The 22290-nt window shown below is 39.1% G+C and overlaps 1 protein-coding gene across 6 annotated transcripts in view; it reads left to right on the top strand.

Moving 5' to 3' along the window:
- Positions 1–4643: 4643 nt before the first annotated feature.
- Positions 4644–22290, top strand: part of HDHD2 (haloacid dehalogenase like hydrolase domain containing 2) — a 37996-nt gene continuing 20349 nt past the window's right edge. The window contains exons 1-3 of one of the 6 annotated variants that reach the window (XM_019815237.3): positions 4644–4924; positions 14614–14724; positions 18529–18737. In XM_019815237.3, the coding sequence (XP_019670796.1) occupies positions 14624–14724; positions 18529–18737 (310 nt within the window). In that variant the 5' untranslated portion in view covers positions 4644–4924; positions 14614–14623. The other 5 variants (XM_011288014.3, XM_011288013.4, XM_011288016.4 and 2 more) reach the window with 5 other exon arrangements.

Below are 22290 nucleotides of genomic sequence, written 5' to 3'. Positions count from 1 at the left end.
AACTTCACGCTCCTTTAGTGGCAAGGCACTGCCCGAGTTCACGGTCTGTTGGAGAGCAGTCACAGCAGGGCAGGATCAGAGTATTCCGTAGCAAAGTGGTTCTGAGGAAAGTGAAGCACTGAACATCAAAATATTTCATCTCTGGAGGCCACTTAATGCAATTCTAGCTTCAGTGCCCTTGAAGGCAGGTCTGTAAGCGTTCACAGGTTAGCCCCGATTTCCCCAGAGCAGCCGTGATTCAGTAACCATAGTATCTCATTTAGTTGACAATAACTTCAGTGTCTGCTTGCCTGCCTACATCCTCTCCCTTAGCCATTCTCAGTATTAGCAATTGGTGATTGTTCTAGACTCCACATATCCATGTTTATGGTCCTTAAGTATTCCGTGTCTGTACACCTCTGACCTATCATGAAGGAGCTTGGCTCAAGTATATACATGTTAACCAAATCCATACCCTAAACCTTAATTAAGTACAGTGGTTTTCAAATTTGTTAATGGTAGAACCAGATTGCAAAAGGGAGAACACAACTGTAATGTTCCATTATCTACAAAGATAAGAGCAGTCCATTTATTTCTAGTTGAAACAGAGTTAGGGTCCCAGGCCCATTGTTTCACCTCCACCCTACTCTTGTCACCCTTCCTAAGGCACTTCCACAAAACTCTTAAGTTATCAAGACATTGGTAAAAAAGTTATCTTTAGAAAAGAGTATACAGAGTAGGCAATGTGATCTGCGGTCTATAGGTATATGCTGTCACGAGTGTATATGTACTTATGAAATGACTTGAAAGCAATATATATTTGAATAGTAAAAAGTGGGAAGCAGGATATTTCTAATACGCCAAGCAAAACCTTTCATCACAAGACAAATTTCCTATAACCTCAGTTGTTTCCGGTTGCTTCATCTGCAAACTTGGTCAATAACTATTTCAGAACAGAAATCTGCTCTGTTGTATATGTATATACAGATATGAATATACACAGATATAAATCTGTGATGTATATATGTATACCTTTTCCAGATCACTAACCTTTGACTCTAGATGTACCTCAGCCAAAGAGATATTCTCCTGAAGTAAATGTTTTTGATGAAATAAATCACTTTCTGAGTGCCTCATGGTTTCAAAGTTATTACCAATAATAAAATTTTGATACTAAGCAAAATGGAATTATTTTTTGCCAACCTCTTCCTTGGCCCTTGATTGGTCATTAGATGCCAGTCATTGTGAAAACATTCTGTGCAAGAACCTGGGACACATAGTGGGCAGTGTCTAAGGGTATTGATCAAGGTGAGTTTTATAATCCTACTGTTTTTGTTTCAATTCTGTCACTGCCTTCTTCACTCCCCTATTGGGTTTTCACACCATCTTTTTCTTTTCCAAATTCAGTCCCTCGCATTTTTGTCAGTAACTTTGAAAATGGTTTTTCATTACTGTAGTTGACATACAATGTCACTACTTTCAGGTGTACAACATAGTGATTTAACGGTTCTATATATTATGCAGTGCTCACCTCCATAGGTGTAGTTACCATCTGTTTAGATATCCCATCCCTTCTTTACTCCTCTTGCCCTTTGGCAAGCAAAATTATTTCCTTTTTTTTAAGGAGGAAGCCATTAGTCCTGTTTAATTCCACATTCTCTTGAATGACACCATTATTTGTATTACTGAATTGCCCAAGCCTGAAACGTAGTAATTATCTTGATGCCTTCCTCTCCCTTCCCAATTTAATCTGTCAACAATTTCTATTTTACCTCATAAGATCTCTTGAATTTGTCTGTTTCCCCACATTTTAGTTTAAGCACCTCTTTTGTAGCCCTGTAGGAGCTTCTTACCTTGCATATGTTTTGGCCCCTCTCCCGTCTGTGCATACTGCAGGCAGAGTTAACATTTAGAAAAATGCAAGGTTTTTTTTTCCCCGCTGAGGTTAGATATATTTATCTGGAACACGTTTATTACATAATACAGTAAACAGACAATAATTTAGTTAACTACTCTTTAGGAAACGATTCCATAAGCTTATAGAAGGAAATACTAGGAAATTTGGTTCAGATTATCATGTTATTTCGTAATTCATTAGTAAGAAAATATTTTTTTCATAATTCAGAGTTTTAAAAAATTGATTTACAGTACCAAAATAATGTTAGCACAATATTTTGGTTTGCTAAAGACCAGGGTTAAATTTTTTCAGGAATAGAATTTAGTGATTCATCTCTTATATATAACACTCAGTGCTCATCCCAACAAGTGCCCTCCTTAATGCCCCTCACCCATTTAGCCCATCCCTCCACCCAACACCTGCCAGCAACCCTCAGTTTGTTCTCTGTACTTGAGTCTTTTATGGTTTATCTCCCTCCGTTTTTATATTGTTTTTGCTTCCTTATGTCCATCTCTTTTGTATCTGAAATTCCACATATGAGTGAAATCAAATTTGTCTTTCTCTAATTTCACTTAGCATAATACACTCTAGCTCCATCCATGTTGTTGCGGATGGCAAGATTTTCTTCTTTTTGGTCGTTGAGTAATATCCCACTGTATATATATACACCACATCTTCTTTATCCATTCATCTGTCGATGGACATCTGGGCTTTTTCCATACTTTAGTTGTTGTCAAGAGTGCTGCTATAAACATTGGAGTGCATGTGCCCCTTCGACTCAGCACTCCTGTATTCTTTGGATAAATACCTAGTAGTGCGATTGCTGGGTCGGAGGGTAGTTCTATTTTTAATTTTTTGAGGAACCTCCATACTGTTTTCCAGAGTGGCTGCACCAGTTTGCATTCCCACCAACAGTGCAAAAGGGTTCCCCTTTCTCTGCATCCTCGTGAACATCTGTCATCTGAGTTAATTTTAGCCATTCTGACCAGTGTGAGGGGGTATCTCACGGTGGTTTTGATTTGTATTTCCCTGATGATGAGTGATGTTGAGCCTTTTTCATGTGTCTGTTAGCCACCTGGATGTCTTCTTTGGAAAAGTGTCTATTCATGTCTTTTGTCCATTTCTTCACTGGATTGTTTGGTTTTTGGGTGTTGAGTTTGATAAGTTCTTTATAGGTTTTGGATACTAACCCTTTATCTGATATGTCATTTGCAAATATCTTCTCCCATTCCATCAGTTGCCTTTTAGTTTTGCTGATTGTTTCCTTCACCATGCAGAAGCTTTCTATCTTGATGTGGTCCCAATAATTCATTTTTGCTTTTGTTTCCCTCACCTCCAAAGACGTGTGGAGTAAGAAGTTGCTGCAGCTGAGGTCAGAGAAGTTGTCTGTTTTCTCCTCGAGGATTTTGATGGTTTCCTGTGTTACAGTTAGGTCTTTCATCCATTTTGAGTTTATTTTTGTGTATGGGGTAAGAAAGTGGTCCAAGTTCATTTTTCTGCATGTCACTGTCCAGTTTTCCCTATATCATTTGCTGAAGAGACTATCTTTTTTCCATTGGATATTCTTTCTTGCTTTGTCAAAGATTAGTTGGCCCACATTTGTGGGTCCATTTCTGGGTTCTCTATTCTGTTCCATTAATCTGTGTGTCTGCTTTTGTGCCAATACCATACTGTCTTGATTAGAGCTTTGTCATACAGCTTGAAATCTGGAATTGTGATGCCTCCAGCTTTGGTTTTCTTTTTCAGGATTGCTTTGGCAATTCAGGGTCTTTTCTGGTTCCATACAAATTTTAGGATTGTTTGCTCTAACTCTGTGAAGAATGCTGGTGTTATTTTGGTAGGGATTGCATTGAACATACTGTCTTGGGTAGATAGATATTATAGACATAGATATATTATATAAATATATAGATATATTATCCACTTGCTTAGAAGCCTTCAGTGCTGTTTTAATCTGGTTGCGGCTCTTAGTTCTCATGGGTAAACTAGGAAATTTCTTTTCCTTCAAGTATGCCCTCACATAGAAAATAGACTTAGCAAATATGAATAATAAGACAAAAACAACTCTCAGACCCTGTGTGGAGGAAAACACTTTCCAAAGCAAAGTGTTCTAGCCCACAACATGGCCAACTGCAGCTCTGGACAGAGGGGATGTTGGATGGGTTCTGGCAGCATGGGTCCCCAGTCAAGGGGTCCCAGAGTGTGATCTATTATGTCAGACTGCTCCAGAAAGTCTTTCATTTAGTCCTTTTCATAGAGATTGCATAGGATGATCAACTGCACTGAAGGAGTTTAATTTGAATCAAAGGCAGCAATGGGATCAAAGTAGAGCCTCCCAACATGCGCATGGGAGGGGAGCAGTGAGGGACACGGTTCCATGTACCTCAAGGAACTGCTCCCCTAGGGACGACAGGCAAGACCTGTGGTAGCTCTCTGATGAGAGGCAGGGTGCGAGAGTTGACAGCTTAAGGTTTTGTAATAGCTGATGCAGGAAAAGAGGAACCTCGCTGCCTAAGGAAGTGGTTAATAGACAGCTACAAGTGCCAGGTGCTATTCTGGTTGCAAAGCAGGAAATGACTCCGGAGACTGAGTATTTCAAGGAAAATATCAAGGAGATGACTTCCGATATCCCTCCAGAAGAGGCAAGAAGTAGTGGAGCGAGGTAGGGTGTGGCAAAGAAAGGTACTCAATACTTGGTTCACCAGTGGTGCTGTAGGACACAGCTGCTGAGCAAAGGCGTAGGTTTTGGTTTCTTTTCTTCCATTTGGGGCTGGCTGGTCGCGCCCTTGAAAGTGCGAGTGTGAAGAACAACTTTTCCCTCTGGAAAGTGCTGAAGGAGCAGAACTAAAAGGTTAGGGAGCTGCTGGCGGATGGGGCGGAGTTAGATAGGGAGAGGAGGGACTTCCGGTGCGCCCTCGGCCCAGTTTCCGGTGTCCAGCGACCGCTTGCCTGGCGCCCTGGGCTGGTCTCGAGGACGCTGCGGACGGCGAGGCTGTGCTGATTTTCCTGGTAGCGGGGCCTTTGGTGAGGACGGCGTGCGGAGCAGGGGTGAGGAGCCGCTCTGGGACGAGAGAGCACCCACCCATATGGAGGCTGCATTTCTTTATGAGAGGGCTCGGGGATACACCGGTTGCGTCCCTAGACCACCCCCTCTTGGGCCGCGGACCAACCCACGCGCGCCCTCGGTGAGGACGGCCCCACCCCTCCGGGTGGGGGCGGTACCACGCATGCGCGCGCAGCGCTGTTCCTGGCGCTTAGGCCGGGCCCCGGGGGCGTGGGGCAGTCCGTAGCCCTGGGACACATCGCGAGTCAGGTGTGGTAGTCATTCTTCAGAATGTGCCCCTGGACTGTATTTTGAAGCTGGCGTCCCTGTGGGTCAGTCTGGCCAGGTCCTGGAGTTTGCACTGGGCCAGAGTGCAGTGACCAGTCTTGGGGCCCTTTCCCACTCGGGATGGAATCGCAGTTGTTAGTGCTGATAGACCTTTGTTTTTGGAATCCTTCCAGTTAGTGACCAGCATGCATGAGTTAATTCACAGGTCTGTATTGAGGGATGAGTAGTGCAGCGGAAAAGGAACACAGCCCCTTTCCTCACGGAGCTTAACAGTTGGCACCGAGCAGGAAGGAGCACGCTGGGAGGTCCTGGCCCAGCCCTGGGAGAGGAGTTGGACTCTGGAATGCCGGAGGAAAGAATGCTAATCTGAAACCTCTGTACCGCAGGAGTTGGCCTGGGAAAAGGAGGACGTAGGGGATGGCCAGGGGTGGTAGAAGTCAGGGAACAAAAGTGGTTCCAGACAAAAGTCCAGCGATGAGGGAGGCAAATGTAGGCCTTGGGGCCGACCTCAGTGCCGTGGAACTTTGGTGTGGGAGTAGACAAGTTGGAGAGGTAAACCAAGGCTCTGCACACCCGTGTTCATTGTTCAGACTTCATCCTGAAGACAGTGCAGATCAACTGGAAGATTAAGTGGATAGTGACTATTTAATAGTATCATTTTTTGAGTGCATACAGTGGTTCTAGACTTTTCTACCGGAAGTACATTGGGAAGAAAAGAGAATTTGTATTCTCGGCGGGGGGGGGGGGGGGTGGGGGGGCGGGTCTAGGAGGCGTATATTGAAAAGCCACAACCTCCCAGGAGAAAATTGTTTATTGAAGTCTGGTTTAAATATTTACACAAGATTTGAATGGCATACCAAAGTATGTACTTGGCTTGGTATAAAATGTTTTCCCAAATGCTCAAGTTATTCTAATGCTTTACAACCTTGCATCATATCATACTACTATTTTTGTAGTTCTTGATAATCCATCATGTACCCTCCCCTCCCCCAGATACATAACCCAGCTTTTCCATGTGGGGAACACTGGTCACAATACATGTATTACTTTCTTTAATCATCCTATCAACAGTTACAGGTGGGTGTAATCTTTCTACTTAAGCAGTGATAGAAACTGAGGCTGAGAGGTTAAGAAAATTGCCCAAGTTCACACAGCTGGTGAGCTGCTATTCAAACATTCACTGCACTGCTTCGCTTCAGGGAATGGATTTGGGGGTGGAAATAAGATTTGAAGCAGAGACGGCATCTAGGAAGTTGTTGAAATAGGCTAGGTGAGAGGCGATTTCAAAACTAAGATCGTTTTAGCAATGATGAAGGAAAGCGAGCGGGTTCAAAGAAGGTAGAACTGACATGGTTTGGCATTTGACTGGATGGGAGCAAGGAGTGAGCCTGGTGGCTGCATCAGGGTTGCTGGGGTTGCCATTCACTCACTCAAAAGAATTGCAGGGAAAAGAGCAGCTTTGAGGGGAACGAGGGCTTGTTAGATTGAGATGCGCCGCGATATTGAAGGGGGGCGGTCCTTCTGAAGTGTCTTGCAGAGTTCCTTTTGGCACGAGAGAGAATTTACTTTTCTTCTTCGCATTGAATATATGCCATTCGTTCTCAGTTGTTGATGACTTCCTAAGGTATGCTGCATATATAACCTGTTCAAACTATGGGAGATGGTGGGACAATGGCCCCAAGATAAACAAAAAAGCAGGGGACTACTTGTGAAGCCTTTACGGTTCTTTTGGAGGCGACACATTTATTTTACGATTATATTTTAGCAAACACTACCTCATAGTTCAAGTAACAAGTATGACGAAGTTTCAGACAAGATCATGGCAGGAGTGGTCAAGGCCTATACCAGGGTGAACTGAGCTGGAATATTTTGAGGTTTGAGTGGGTCACCTCAGCGTTTTTTCTTCGAGGCCCCAGGCAATCATTGTCAAATACGTAATGCTCCAGAGAGAGCATTTTAGAGTTTACAAGGTATGTTCTGTGGAATTGATGAAAGCGAAAACATAGGCTTTTTTAAATGCTGTGGTTAACATTAAGCCTATGTGGATGCTTCTATAAGGATTAAAATGATCGGTATTTATTATGACCATTTGCTGGCTCTAGTTGTACAGGTTTGTTTTTTTTAACAATCAATTCTTTTGTTGTTTATCTAGCCTTGTTTATATTTTTTTCCATAATCTCCTTCAGAGTTAACATTTTTTATTAAGTATTACGTGTCTCCCATAAAAGGTGAGTTTTGAGAAGCAATTTTAGGTTCCTCTGTGTATAAAAAAGAGAATGTTTTGTCTTTATTTTGTGTAGCCTTACCTTTTGTGCTGCAGTGTATTTTAAATTAAAGAATCCTTTTAACTGTTACTCATCCAAATAGAGTAGGAACAATCCGGTCTTTTGACTGGCAGTTTGCCCTGGCAGGTAGGTAATAGTTGATGCTATTGTTGATGTAATCCTCCATTTTAGGTCACAATCGAGTTCAGAAGTAGAATAATGTATAAGACTGTTATAAAAAGACAAATTACAGATAGTGTTGATTAGCCAGAACTCTTAATATCTTTTTTCTGGGTTTTTTTTTTTTCTTTTTTTTTTTTTTTTTTTGGTCTCTGTGCACCTTTTTTCGCCCCAGAGATACTTTTTAAATGACAGAACCAGGGATTTGTTTAAAATCAAAATAGTTTGTGGATGAGGGTTGTTATGCTGAGTGTGTTAATAATTGGACTAATTTAGTTGTTTACAGCTGTATTAAATACATAAGGAATGATTGATTAACTATAAACAGACTGTTTTTATTGTGAAATATGTCTACACAAGAGTCTGTCAAACATACATGTAAGTTTTAAAGAGTTCTAATAAAATTAAAAACACCCACCTACTCACCATCCAGGTCAAGAAGACTCTAGAGGCTCCCTTTGTGCTCCTAGTTTGCAGCTCCTCTCTGTGCCCTGAAGAAATCACTCTCCGGATTCTTGTGATAATCATTCCTTTGCTTCTCTTTACACCTTTGTATGCATACCTATTTCTGAATGCTAAAATATGAAACCATACTGAAGATATTCTTCCGTGACTTGCTTCTTGCACTCTAGTAAATTTCTGAGAGTTATCTAGGATGATTCGCATAACTGTAGTTTGTTCATTTCCAGCGCTTGTATTCTGGGTATGAATATACCACTATTTCTTTGCCCATTCTGCTATTGATAGACATTTGAATTGTTTGTTTCCAGTTTCTGGCTCCTAACAAACCGTGCTGCTATGGACATTTTTGTTCAAGTCTAATGGTACAGAAGGAAAGAATCTTTCCAGGATATAATACCTGGGAGTGGAATTGTTGGGTGGTAGAGTATGGTGATTCCAAACTGGTTTCCAAAATGATTATACTGGTTTATGGGCTCACTAGCAGCATATGGGAGTTCCTGTTGAAAATCTTTTCGTATCTTCAGACTTTTAAACCTTGCCAATCTCTTGTTTGCAGTGATCTCATTCTGCTTTAAATTTGTATTTCCCTGATTACTAATGAGGTTTGAACATCTTCATTTGTTTGCTATTCAGATTTGCTCTTTTGTAAAGGATATGTTGAGATTCTACGCCATTTTTCTACTAGGTTGTTTGTCTTAATACTTAAAAAGTTTATATTTCCTGGATTCTGGTTCTTTTTCACATGTGTTGGAAATTTGTTTTTCACTCACTCTGTATATTATTACTCTCTTTCCAGTACTTTTAAAAATTCTCTCTTCCAGAAATTGAATTTATCTGCCTTTTCCTTTATGGTCTGTGCTTTTTATATCTTAAAAAAGCCCTTCCTATCCTCAAGTCGTGAAGATATTCTCCTATCTAAATGTTTCACAGTTTTGCCTTTAACATGTGGTTGTTTAATCTACCTGGGAAAAAATTGTGTGTGGTGTAATATGGGAGTGCAATTTAATTTTTTCTCCTGTGGTTATTCAGTTTTCTAACACCTCATTCTTTCTTCACTAATCTGAAATTACCTCTTTTGTATCAGGTTTCTACACATGGAGTGGGGAATCTTTTCCTGTTCCAGTGATCAGTTTGTCTCATTATGTGCTAATACCACAAGATCTTAGTTAATTACAAGACCACATTAATCAAATCCAGATATTAGGTAAAGCAGGGTCCCACCCTCTTTTCCTTCTTCAGTCTTGGCTGAAGTATCTTGACTATCTTTGGCCATTCGCACTGATGTGTAGCTTTGAGAACCAGCTTATCAAGTTCCACAAAACACCTTTTGAGATAGTGATTCGAATTGCACTGAGTCTATAGATCATTATAGGGAAAACTGACCTCTTTACAACATTGGGTGTTCTAATCCATGAAAATGGTGTCTCTGTATGTTTAGGTCTTCTTTGTGTCTTTCATTGAAGTTTTAAAATTTTGCCATAAGAAAGTTGACATCTTTGGTTAGACTTTTCCTGGTAACCTAATATTTTATGCTACTATTGCAAGTAACATTTTTAAATCAGTTTTCTAATTATTCGTTGGTGACATAGAAATGATAGTGATTTTTAATATTAATTGCTGTACTTTCCTACTGTTTTAAAATCTTGAATTTTTATGTATAGAATCATATCTGAATAATAGTTTGCTCTTTTCTAATTCTTATACCTTGTTTTTCTTGCTTTAACTGCTCTATCTAGGGTATTATTTACACTGTTAAATGGAAGTGGTGGTTATTCCTTGTGTTATTCCTATCTCAAAGAAAATGTTTCCGGTGTGTTACTGGTGAGTCTAATGTTGGCTATAGGCTTTTTGTGGATAGTCTTTACCAGCTAAAAGAAGTTCCCTTCCATTTTTATGTTGCTTAGAGTATTTTAGTGTGTATAGATACTGAATGTTATCAAATGCTTTTTCTGCAAGAATTGACATGATCAAACATCATTTTACTTCTGTCATCTATTAACGTGGTAAACAGGAATCGGTTTTCTAATTTAAACCAAGCAGTAGTAGGATAAACCCAACTTAGTCGTGAGGTGTTTTATATATTACTATGTTGACAGTTACATTCTCTCAGCACATTGAAAATCTTATTCTAATGTGTTTTGGCTGGCATTGTGTCAAGGGTGAAGTCAGCTGTCAGTCTGCTGCACCTTTGAAAGTAATGTGTCTTTTCCCTTGGCTGCCTTCAACATCCTTTCTTTGCCTTCAGTGTACGCAGTTTAGGTATGGACTTCTTTGTATTTAGTTTGCGGGAATGCTTTGGGCTTTCTGAATCTGTACATTGGTAGTTCTTCGTGGTTTTTTGCACAGATTTTCAATCTTGGCTTTTATTCTTTAAACACATAGGCATATCCAGTGACTGATAATTACATTATCACAGGAGTCCTTATACGACTGCTCTGTGCATTGTTGTTTCTGGACGTTCTTCCTTCTGGTCCTTGTTTCTGTAGGCAACTTGCTCATTATGCTTAGAATTTTATTTTATTTTATTTATGGGATTTCTCTGTTGTTTGGGCTGAAAGTAATATTTGGGGAGGTTTTGCATTTGCTTCAGCCAGGCACCTGCTAGTCAAGGTCATCCTAATTAAAATCTTGAAGGTTCTCTGAGGACTTGTCTTTAGATAATGTCTGTAGGCTGGGTCCAGGGCTGGCTGATGGTCCAGGGCTGGCTGTAGCACTTTCTTCCTTTCACTCTCTGGGCCAAGTTTCATAGCAGCTGATATTCTTGTAGCTGACTGAGATGATGTGGGGTGGAGTGCCAGTGATGGTTTACTTCTGGTTCATCCTTATAGTGAAGACTCTGCTTTTAGATTGAGAGGGTCTATCTCTTCAGGTGGATTCTGAGTTTTATCTTTTATACCCTGAAGGAGCCAAGGGAGGGGGAAATCAAGGTAGCCTAGTGTGGGCAGATGCTCTAGGGCCAAAATGGTGTTTTGCTCACCTTCTGGTTTCTTGCTTTTATTTAGATCTGAGAATTCCTTATTTTCTTCCTTGCTTCTTGAAGCTTATACACACACACACACATATATATATACATACATGTATACACTCTTGAACAACACGGGTTTGAACTGTGCCGGTCTACTTATACGGGGATTTTTTTCAATAAATACAGTATAATAATGGAAAAGTATTTTCTATATAACTTTCTTTTTTTAAAATTTTTAAATGTTTATTTTTGAGAGAGAGCGTGCACACACATGTGTGCGAGCAGAGTGGGAGAGCAGAGAAAGAAGAGAGAATCTTAAGCAGGTTCCACACTCAGCACGGAGCCTGACATGGGGTGCAATCTCACAAACCGTGAGATCGTGATCTGAGCTGAAATCAAGAGTCAGATGCTTAACCGACTGACCCACCCAGTCACCCCCCCTTTTGATTTTTCTTAATAACATTTTCTTTTCTCTAGTTTACTTTATTGTAAAAATATAGCATATAATACATACAACATACAAAATGTGTATTAGTCAATTTTTATGTTGTCAGTAAGGCTTCCAGCTGACAGTAGGCTATTAGTAGTTAAGTTTGGGGGGAGTCAAAAATTATACCTGTATTTCTGACTGTGCAGGAGTCAGCATCCCTAACCCCGAGGTTTTTCAAGGGTTGTGTGTATATATTTTAATCTAGTATTGTTACGTTTCATTTGGAGTGTTGCCAGCTGTGTTATTGGAAACCCAAGTCCAAGAATATTTTTTTCTAAATAAGCATACCAGAGTTTATTCATCCACAAATATGTATTTACTTTTCAAAGTAGGCAACGTGGGAGACTACAAGTTTCTGCCATTGTTCAAGATATATTTGGAACTCTTTTTTTTTTTTTTTTTGGAATTGGTTTCAGAGCCAGTAGCATATTCTTTTAAATATCTTTATTGGCTACATTCTTTAAAGATGAAACTTGGGCTTACCATAGAATCCAGCATCACACTCCTAGGTATTTATTTACCTAAATGAATTGGAAACTTACATTAACACAAAAACCTGTGCCTGAACGTTTATAACTGCTGTATTCATGATCACTGAAAACCGGAAATACCGAGGTGGAATTCAGCAGGAGAATGGATAAGTTGTGGTATATTCACATTATGGGATGCTATTCAGCAATGAGGACTAAACTGTATTGATCCTGGCAAAGGCATCGGTGGATCTGAAATGCATTTTGCTAAGTAAAAGAAACCCACCCCAAAAGGCTGCATGTTATATGATTGTATTCATATGACATTCTGAAAAAGACAGAACCACAGAAAACATTAGTGGTTGCCAGGAGTTAGTGGAGGGGAGAACAGTTGACTACAGAGGGGATCCACAGGGAATTTTTAGGGTGATATCTTTGATACTTGTTTGCATGTGTGAAATATTATATTATTGTTTTATTATAAAAACCAAAAAATGGAAGAAAAAATGAATACGCTTAAGAAAACTAATAATGAAGTCCCATCCTCTTTTCTTTAGCTTCCTCTTTTTTATTTTTTTAAGTTTTTTTTATTTATTTTGAGAGAGAGCATGATCAGGGATGGGGCAGAGAAAGATGAAGAGAGAATCCCAAGCAGGCTCCGTGCTGCCAGCGCACAACCTCACATGGGGCTCGAACCTAAGAATCATGAGCTGAGTCGAAACCAAGAGTCAGACACTCAGCTAACTGAGCCACCCAGGTGCCCCTCTACTCTGTTATTTTTGTTTTTGTTTTTTGGTTTTTTTTTTTGGTTTCTTTTTTTTTATATGAAATTTATTGACAAATTGGTTTCCATACAACACCCAGTGCTCATCCCAAAAGGTGCCCTCCTCAATACCCATCACCCACCCTCTCCTCCCTCCCACCCCCCATCACCCCTCAGTTTGTTCTCAGTTTTTTAACAGTCTCTTATGCTTTGGCTCTCTCCCACTCTAACATCTTTTTTTTTTTTTTTCCTTCCCCTCCCCCATGGGTTCCTGTTAAGTTTCTCAGGATCCACATAAGAGTGAAACCATATGGTATCTGTCTTTCTCTGTATGGCTTATTTCACTTAGCATCACACTCTCCAGTTCCATCCACGTTGCTACAAAAGGCCATATTTCATTTTTTCTCATTGCCACGTAATATTCCATTGTGTATATAAACCACAATTTCTTTATCCATTCATCAGTTGATGGACATTTAGGCTCTTTCCATAATTTGGCTATTGTTGAGAGTGCTGCTATGAACATTGGGGTACAAGTGGCCCTATGCATCAGTACTCCTGTATCCCTTGGATAAATTCCTAGCAGTGCTATTGCTGGGTCATAGGGTAGGTCTATTTTTAATTTTCTGAGGAACCTCCACACTGCTTTCCAGAGCGGCTGCACCAATTTGCATTCCCACCAACAGTGCAAGAGGGTTCCCGTTTCTCCACATCCTCTCCAGCATCTATAGTCTCCTGATTTGTTCATTTTGGCCACTCTGACTGGCGTGAGGTGATACCTGAGTGTGGTTTTGATTTGTATTTCCCTGATGAGGAGCGACGCTGAACATCTTTTCATGTGCCTGTTGGCCATCCGGATGTCTTCTTTAGAGAAGTGTCTATTCATGTTTTCTGCCCATTTCTTCACTGGGTTATTTGTTTTTCGGGTGTGGAGTTTGGTGAGCTCTTTATAGATTTTGGATACTAGCCCTTTGTCCGATATGTCATTTGCGAATATCTTTTCCCATTCCGTTGGTTGCCTTTTAGTTTTGCTGGTTGTTTCCTTTGCTGTGCAGAAGCTTTTTATCTTCATAAGGTCCCAGTAATTCACTTTTGCTTTTAATTCCCTTGCCTTTGGGGATGTGTCGAGTAAGAGATTGCTACGGCTGAGGTTACTCTGTTATTTTTGAACCATGCATCTCTTTCATACTCGTCTGTATAAATGATGTAGTTCATAATAAACAAAGGGGAAAATACACAAAAGGAAAGTTGGATGTGGTTAAGGTAAGGAAAACATCTCCTGACTAAAATTACTAAACTAACTTGAAATTTCCTCTTCAGTAATCTGTAAATACTGGTAGCTCCTTGACCACATAGGCCGTATCAGAATATAATGGTGGAGATGGGCGATTAGAACATTTTCATTGTATATAACAAAAGATGAGAAAGATTTTGCCAATGATTTAGGGCTTCCATGCACTCATTCTCAGAGTACATTTGCTCATATTTAAAAATAAATGAATGAATTGTTCCACCAAAAAGTTAATGTAAGAAATCTGAAAGTAAATAGTAACTTCTCTTTTAGTATTCCCCTTCCTATGGTTTTAATTCAAGATTAAAAAAAACCAAAACCAAAAAACCTAACCATTGTAAAAGTCTACGGACCAAATTTTGGATTTTTGATTTTTAAAAACACATTTTCTTCCAGAAGAGCAGCAGCGTAACACTAAGCAGTATCTTTCTGGATATAAATGATATTTTTGAAGACTTACCAGTTTTTAATTGTCCATTGTTTCCTAAACTGTATTTTTAATTTCATTTGCTCTCTCCTAGGGAATGAAAGATGGCAGCACGCCGTGCGTTAAAAGCTGTTTTGGTGGATCTCAATGGCACACTTCACATTGAAGATGCAGCTGTGCCAGGCGCACAGGAAGCTCTTAAAAGGCAAGCTATTCTCCAGGTTCAGCTGACAAATATGTTTGTAAGTGCCATTTTACCAAGGCAGATCATTAGCTAAATGGATGGCCTTAAGATGGCACTTTCCCAGCTTACCAGATATACAGGAACTGCCTTGGGTTTAGCTAGAAGATGTATGCACTGTAATAGCCTCCAAACGCTTGTGTTCTAAACCTTTATTAGGTTTGGCCTTTCAATCTAGTCTTTTTGTTCTTTGTGTATGTGTGGCTTTATCTAAGTCAATAATGTAAATTTGGGAATGAAAACTCAAGATTCTAAATAATCTGGAATAAATAGCATTGGAAAAATCACAAATGAATTCTGGAATCACAAAGTGAAACACACACACATACACAGAGGCGTAGTTCTGCCCGCTCCCCCTTCACCCAAGACCTTGCATTGAGTGCGCAGCTCATCAAGTAACATTTAGTTAAGAGACTTGAAGTTTTTTTTAAATTTTATTATTATTTTTTGTTACCATTTACTTATTTTTGAGAGAGAGAGAGACAGAGAGACAGAGCATGAGTGGGAGAGGGCAGAGAGAAAGGGAGACACAGAATCCGAAGCAGGCTCCAGGCTCTGAGCTGTCAGCACAGAGCCCAACACGGGGCTCGAACCCACGGACCATGAGATCATGACCTGAGCTGAAGTCGGACACTTAACTGACTGAGCTACCCAGTGCCCCTAGACTTGAAGTTTTATATTTATTTCTATCAACTAATTTAATGCTTTCAAAGGTTAGAGACTATCTTCTATTTCTGATGTATCAACCACGGTATTTAACACAAGTCTAGATATAAGTTGAGACTATGGTAAAAGCTTGTTAGAGTGAACTGAATGTGAATGTTTGCTTCTGAGTTCTGAAAAAAAATATTCCGCCATATGACAGAGCTAATAATGCTAAATACCTTCCTTTAAAATAATTTAGGGAAGTTTTCAAAAATCAGCAGTACTTAGCATGTGGTGCTTACAATTTCCAACCTTAAAATATTCAAGAGTGTGCTGTTATTCAAAAAATCTAGTGACTAGTGTCACAGTGCCAGGTATTAGAGCAAAAGATTGACACGGATTTTGTATTCTCAAGGAGCTTATTTTCCATCTGGGGAAACACCAGACATGAAGAGCCTGGTATAATCTGTTAGGGTTCAGTTGGAATCTATCAGTTTAGTTAAAGTCATGATGTTCATTATACGTGATCAAAGCCAAGAGCTTTTACTGCCATAATGATGAGCTTTCTACTCTGGATTGAAAGCAAAATCTTTTTCTTTCTGGTGAACAATGAGTGACATCTCTAAGTAGCTCATAAACTGTAAGCCTGCCAGTCTGGGGGGACAGGAGCCTACAAGTTGTTCTCTTACTGGTACTGGGGGGTTTCCATCCCAAAGAAATCACTGTACTGTGTCACTTCTGGTTTTGGTTTCTTCCTTCCTCCCTCCCTCCCTCCCTTCCTCTCCCTCCTTACCTTCCTCTCCCTCCTTTTTTTCTTTTCTTTCCTTCCTTCCTTCCTTTTCTTTCTTTCTTTCTTTCTTTCTTTCTTTCTTTCTTTCTTTCTTTCTTTCTTTCTTTCTTTCTTTCTTTCTTTCTTCTTTCTTTCTTCTTTCTTTCTTTCTTTCTTTCTTTCTTTCTTTCTTTCTTTCTTTCTTTCTTTCTTTCTTTCTTTCTTTCTTTCTTTCTTTCTTTCTTTCTTTCTTTCAATTTTAGAGAGAAAGAGAAGGTGAGCTGGGGAGAGAGGTAGAGGGAGAGAGAGAATCCCAAGCAGGCTTCATGTTTGATCCCATGACCCTGGGATCACGACCTGAGCCGAAATCAAGAGTCAGACACTCAACTGACTGAACCACCTAGGCACCCCTGGTTTTGGTTTCTATGGAAACAAACAGACTAAGGGAAGTTGAGGGACTAGTAAAAAGAAAAGTTTTTAAAAATCCTCGTTAAAAGTGATGTAATTTCACAACTTGAACTTGTTCATTTTTAATTATGTTAATAATAGTTGTGTTGAAGTAATCAGTTTCTTTTGAGAGATAAGTTTAGTATGTTTTTCAGAAGAGCTATCACACAGATATTATACAGTTAATCATGATTACAGTGAACCGTTTAATCATGCAGATTTATTTAATGTTCTTTGGGTGAATACTTAAAAAGATTTTTTCTGACTTATATGCTTGCTTCTTTTAAATTGTTAGTGCTGGGGCGCCTGGGTGGCTTGGTTGGCTGAGCATCCAACTTCGGTTCAGGTCATGATCTTGTGGTCCATGAGTTCGAGCCCCACGTCGGGCTCTGTGCTGACAGCTCAGAGCCTGGAGCCTGCTTCAGATTCTGTGTCTCTTTCTCTCTCTGCCTCTCCCCTGCTCGTGCTCTATCTCTCTCAAAAATAAACATTAAAAAATTTTTTTAATTGTGGTTAGTGCTATTACATTTTATGTCCATTCAAGATAGGCATAAAATAAAAAGCAACAGGGTATTAATGTAAAATTTAAAAATTTTGCTAAATTAAAATTATTTTTAGATTTTAGATTAAAATATTGTAGAGCTGCAGCACCTGGGTGGCTCAGTCAGTTCAGGGTCTGACTCTTGATTTCTGCTCAGGTCATGATCTCACAGTCGTGAGTTCAAGCCCTGTGTCAAGCTCTGTGCTAACAATGCAGAGCCTGCTTGGGGTTCTCTCTTTCTCTCTCTCTCTCAAAATAAATAAGTAAACTTTAAAAAATAAAATAGAATACTGTAGGACCAAGAAAATAATTTTTATTTTTAAAGAAAGCTTTCATGAGTTCTCTTTCTGGTACCTGATTGCCAGTGTAGGTTCCAAAAGCAGATCATGGAGTCAAAACAATCCTGTATGTAGACAGTTCAAGGGGAAAACACATTTCAGTGTGTAAAACTGGAATATGTCTTTGAGCATTCTAGATAGTTTCTGTTTCTTAACTTAGTAACACATGGGGGTCTTCCAGTCTCTAATTGACTAGGAAGGAGGAAAAAACATTCTGAGGTATCCCCTGTTCTCTTAGTGTAGATTAGAAGCTGTACCAGAACATGGATCAGAGTTCCGTCTCATCTGAGCTCTGCTGGCACCCAGCTGTGCAAAGCAGAGCAGTCATCGAACTTCTGCTGGCCCCTATTGTCCCGTCTTTGAGAGAAATTTGCACTGGTACGCAATCTCTACAATAACTTTCTCTCTCATAATCTGAGAGTATAGTAGTTACAGAGCTTTGTTTTTTTTTTCACTTCTTTACTAAAACCCTGCGGTAAAACTTAGTTATTGAAGGCCCTCAAAAAGGTAAACATCGCTTTTACAATTTGACTTTGCAGCCTTTGGAGATTAAGCGGTCCATAGGACGTCTCTGGGGAGAGGGGCGCCTGAGGGGCTCAGTTGGTTGAATGTCAAACTCTGGATTTTGGCTCAGGTCATGATTCTAGTGTTGTGAGATTGAGCCCTGTGCTGAGCATGGAGCTTGCTTAAGATTCTCTCTCTCTCTCTCTCTCTCTCTCTCTCTCTCTCTCTCTCTCTGTCTCTTCCTCTCTTTCTCCCCGTCTCTCTCTCTCTCTCTACCCCCCATTCCATCCACCCCTCTCCACCCATCTCATTCTCTCTCTCTCTCTCTCTCTCTCTCTCTCTCTCTCTCTCTCAAAAAAAAAAAAAAAAAACTAGGTAGATTACAGAAAAGCTTATCTGCCATAAAAACATTTACTTGGTGACCTACCGTTCATTTTCTGACCTTTGGCAAGTGCTACCAAATTAGGTCGTATGGGGCTAGAATGTAAAAGCTGCCTATTGACATCTGAATTTTGCTTTCCCAGGTTACGTGGTACTTCTGTAATGGTTAGGTTTGTGACCAATACAACCAAAGAGAGCAAGCAAGACCTATTGGAAAGGTTGAAAAAATTGGAGTTTGATATCTCTGAAGATGAAATATTCACTTCTCTGACTGCAGCCAGAAATTTAGTAGAGCAGAAACAGGTTCGACCCATGCTGCTAGTAGATGACCGGGCACTACCTGATTTCAAAGGTACAGGAAATTTGGAAAGATACAGAAATTGGTTCTTCATATTTGCTTATATATCAGTCTTAAAACTGGACTTTTACAAGTGTTTGTTTTTCCCCAGACTTCCTCTTATTATTATTATTATTGAAATGGTCAAAAGTTTGAATCTAAATTCATGTTTCTCAAACCTGTTTTGACACACTCCACAATAATACAATATGTAGTAACCCAGTACATCTATGTTTGTGTTTATGTATGTTAAACAATGCTTACTCTATAAGGTGTCCTTTGTTTTCTGTTTGGTTTACTTACTTGTTTGTTTGAATTTGATGCTGCTTAGAACCCTCCAGATTAGTTTCACAATCTGCTAAATGGATCATGGCCCACAGTTTGAAAAACCACAGGTCAAAATCATTTTGCATATTATAATCCTCAATTCAGGAGCCACCCTATTAATTTGATTAAATGAGATAAACTCAAGATCTACTTACTTAAAGATAGATATTGGAATCTTACATTTTATTTCAATTTGTGTTAATAGAACTAATCTGATTCCACTTAAAAATGATTGATTATGGGGAATTTATATTTATGATGGGCATGGTTTTTGAGACTGATGAATAAATCTTAATAATATTGTGAAAAAAATTGATCTCATTCTGTATAGTGAAGTTTTTGGAAGATTAAACTTTTTTCTTTGGAAATCTTAACAGACTCTGGGAAAATATCCTGGTTTTATGAAGCTTTATCACATTCCTTCTTTTTATAAATGATACTCAGAGTGAAATGACACAGTATAGAAAAATGGGTATATAAATACCTCATTATAAAAGCATATGATGGCTTTACAGATAATGATTAGGGAAATTCAGCATGCATATATAGTTAGGCTAAATCTCAAAACTTGTCCCATCAGGGGATAGACCAGTGTATCAAACAGTTATTATTTATAAGAAACAGAAGCCAACTTTGGCTGAATTAAATAGAAAATACATTTATTGGGGCGCCTGGGTGGCTCAAGTGAAGTGTTCAACTCTTGATTTCGGCTGAGGTCGTGATTTCACGGTTCACGAGTTAGAGCCCTGCATTGGGCTCTGTGCTGACAGCGTGGAGCCTTCTTGGGATTCTCCCTCTCTCTCTGTCTCTCAAAATACATAAGTAAACATTTTTTAAAAATGCATTTATTAAAAGGATCTGAATGCTGGCAGGAATATAAAATGGTATACCTTCTATGGAGAGGAATTTGGCAATAGCTAGCAAAATCACATCTGAGGCAGAACTGCCCTTTATAGGAATCTGCCCCTAAGAGATAGTGACAAAAATACACAATGACCTACAATCAAAGTTGTTCATTTTGGCCTTATTTGAAATAACAAAAGATTGGAAACAACCCAAATGTTATTAGAAGGGGCTCATTGGTTAAATTTATGATATGTCCACAAAAAATGGAATGCCTAAAAAATAAGGGCAAATTCTATCTCCTGATAAGGAGTGGCCTTCATAGGATATATTAAGTGAAAAAAGTAAAGTATAGAAAATCTGATGTATTTTCTGTGTAAGAAAATGAGAGGGAAATGGATATATATGTATACACACACACACACACACATATGTATATATGAAACAAATATATGTATATATGTGTGTATATATGTATACATATGTATATATGTATATATATTTCATATTTGTGAAAGGAAGCTAAAGAAGGATAAATAGGAAATGGAAAACTGGTTACCTAAAGGGGGAGGGAGGGAGAAAGGGATTAAGAGACAAGACTGCTCTACAAGTATCTTGTTATATAGCTTTGCCTTTGGAACTGTATATATATTTTGTATATTTAAAAGACAGTTCAAAAAGAAGCCAGTCCCTGAAAACTAAAATCAAATAGAAACAAATAAACTTAACTCTGCAGTCAAATTCATACCCACTTAGAGAAAAGAAGCACTTCAAGTGACTTTAAAATACAATATTTTTACTCTTTGTTCATAGTGGGATAAATTCTAAGGATAAAAGAACTGCAAAGAAATTGTAAACTGCATTTAGTAGCCTTAGTGTTATTAGTAATGTTGGCTAGTATTATTTTGTTTTTAATGTTTGTTTATTTTTGAGAGAATCAGAAAGACCTAGTATGATTGGGGGAGGGGCAGAGAGAGCAGGAGAGAATCTGAAGCAGGCTCCAGGCTCTGACCTGTCAGCACAGAGCCTGACGTGGGCTCGAACTCATGAACCGTGAGATCTTGACCTGAGCCAAAGTTGGATGATTAACCTACTGAGCCACCCAGGTGCCCCTACGATTATTTTTTTTTTTTAATTTTTATTTATTTTTGAGAAAGAGAGTGGGGAAGGGGCAGAGAGAGACGGAGTGAGAATCCCAAGCAGGCTCCATGCAGTCAGCTTAGAACTCAGTATGGGGCTCAAATTCCCAAACCATGAGATCATGACCTGAGCTGAAACCAAGAGTTGGACGCTTAACGAACTGCACCACCCGGACACCCCTGTTATTATTATTTTTTAAAAATATTTATTTATTTTGAGAGAGAAAGAGCATGCGTGGGGGCAGAGAGGGAGGGGGAGAGAGAATCCCAGAAAGGCTCTGCGCTGTCCTGCAGAGCCCATTGAGGGGCTTGAACTTACGAACCATGAGATCATGACCTGAACTGAAATCAAAAGTCAGATGCTTAACTGACTGAGCCACCCAGGCGCCCAGATACTGTTATGTTTATTTATTTATTTATTTTTTAATTTTTTAATTTTTTATTTTTTGATACTGTTATGTTTAAAGCAAAGTAGTAATCATGCATATTGGTAGTACCCAAAATTTTATGTGTAAGTGAAAAGAGATACAAATATAACAACAAATAAGCTACGTATTACTAATTTTGAATTTAAAATATCATTAACAACTCCCTTGTTCTCTTAAAAAATACACATTATTTGCTTTTCCACTGCAAAGGTCTAGAAGCAGTGACAAACAGTGCTCAGAGCATGGTGTACTACCATTTCTGAATTACTCTACATTCGGGGCTACCAGTAAGGAGGAAATTGGAAACCTTGGGTATCTGCTCTTTCTATTTCTTCCCCTCACATTTTGGTGGACTCGATGATGCACATGGTTCAAGACAGGGAATGAGAAAGGCGAATAGGAATTGGTATGTGGATAATCCACAGAACCTTTAATCAGTCTTTTACTAATTGCGATGGTGAATGTACTCGTTTGGTTCTCATATCTGAAGTTCTGTTATCAGATACCAAGGCCTTAAACATGCTTTAATTATAAATTAATATTTGTGGAACTAAAACTAAATTAGGCATTTCAGTAGGAAACTATAGAATGAATCTACATTCCATATTTATCACGAATGTGTTTGCCTCAACTGTGTCAATTAGAAAGTCTAATTTCCCTTGCCTCTTAGACTTTCAGTTCCTCATCAGTTGCTATTGATCTGATAGCTCATAGAGAACTCATGACTGTTCTTGTTGATTGTAATCAGCAAAGCTTTTTAAAGTTAGAAATTGTCACTTGTTCGAGAACATGAAGTTACAAGTTTCTGTGGAGATCTTCTAGTTACTGAGT

Source organism: Felis catus, chromosome D3, assembly GCF_018350175.1.
Source record: "Felis catus isolate Fca126 chromosome D3, F.catus_Fca126_mat1.0, whole genome shotgun sequence".
Taxonomy (NCBI): Eukaryota; Metazoa; Chordata; class Mammalia; order Carnivora; family Felidae; genus Felis; species Felis catus.
The sequence above is the reverse complement of the archived record's forward strand: the minus strand, read 5'-3'. Positions and strand labels throughout refer to the sequence as shown.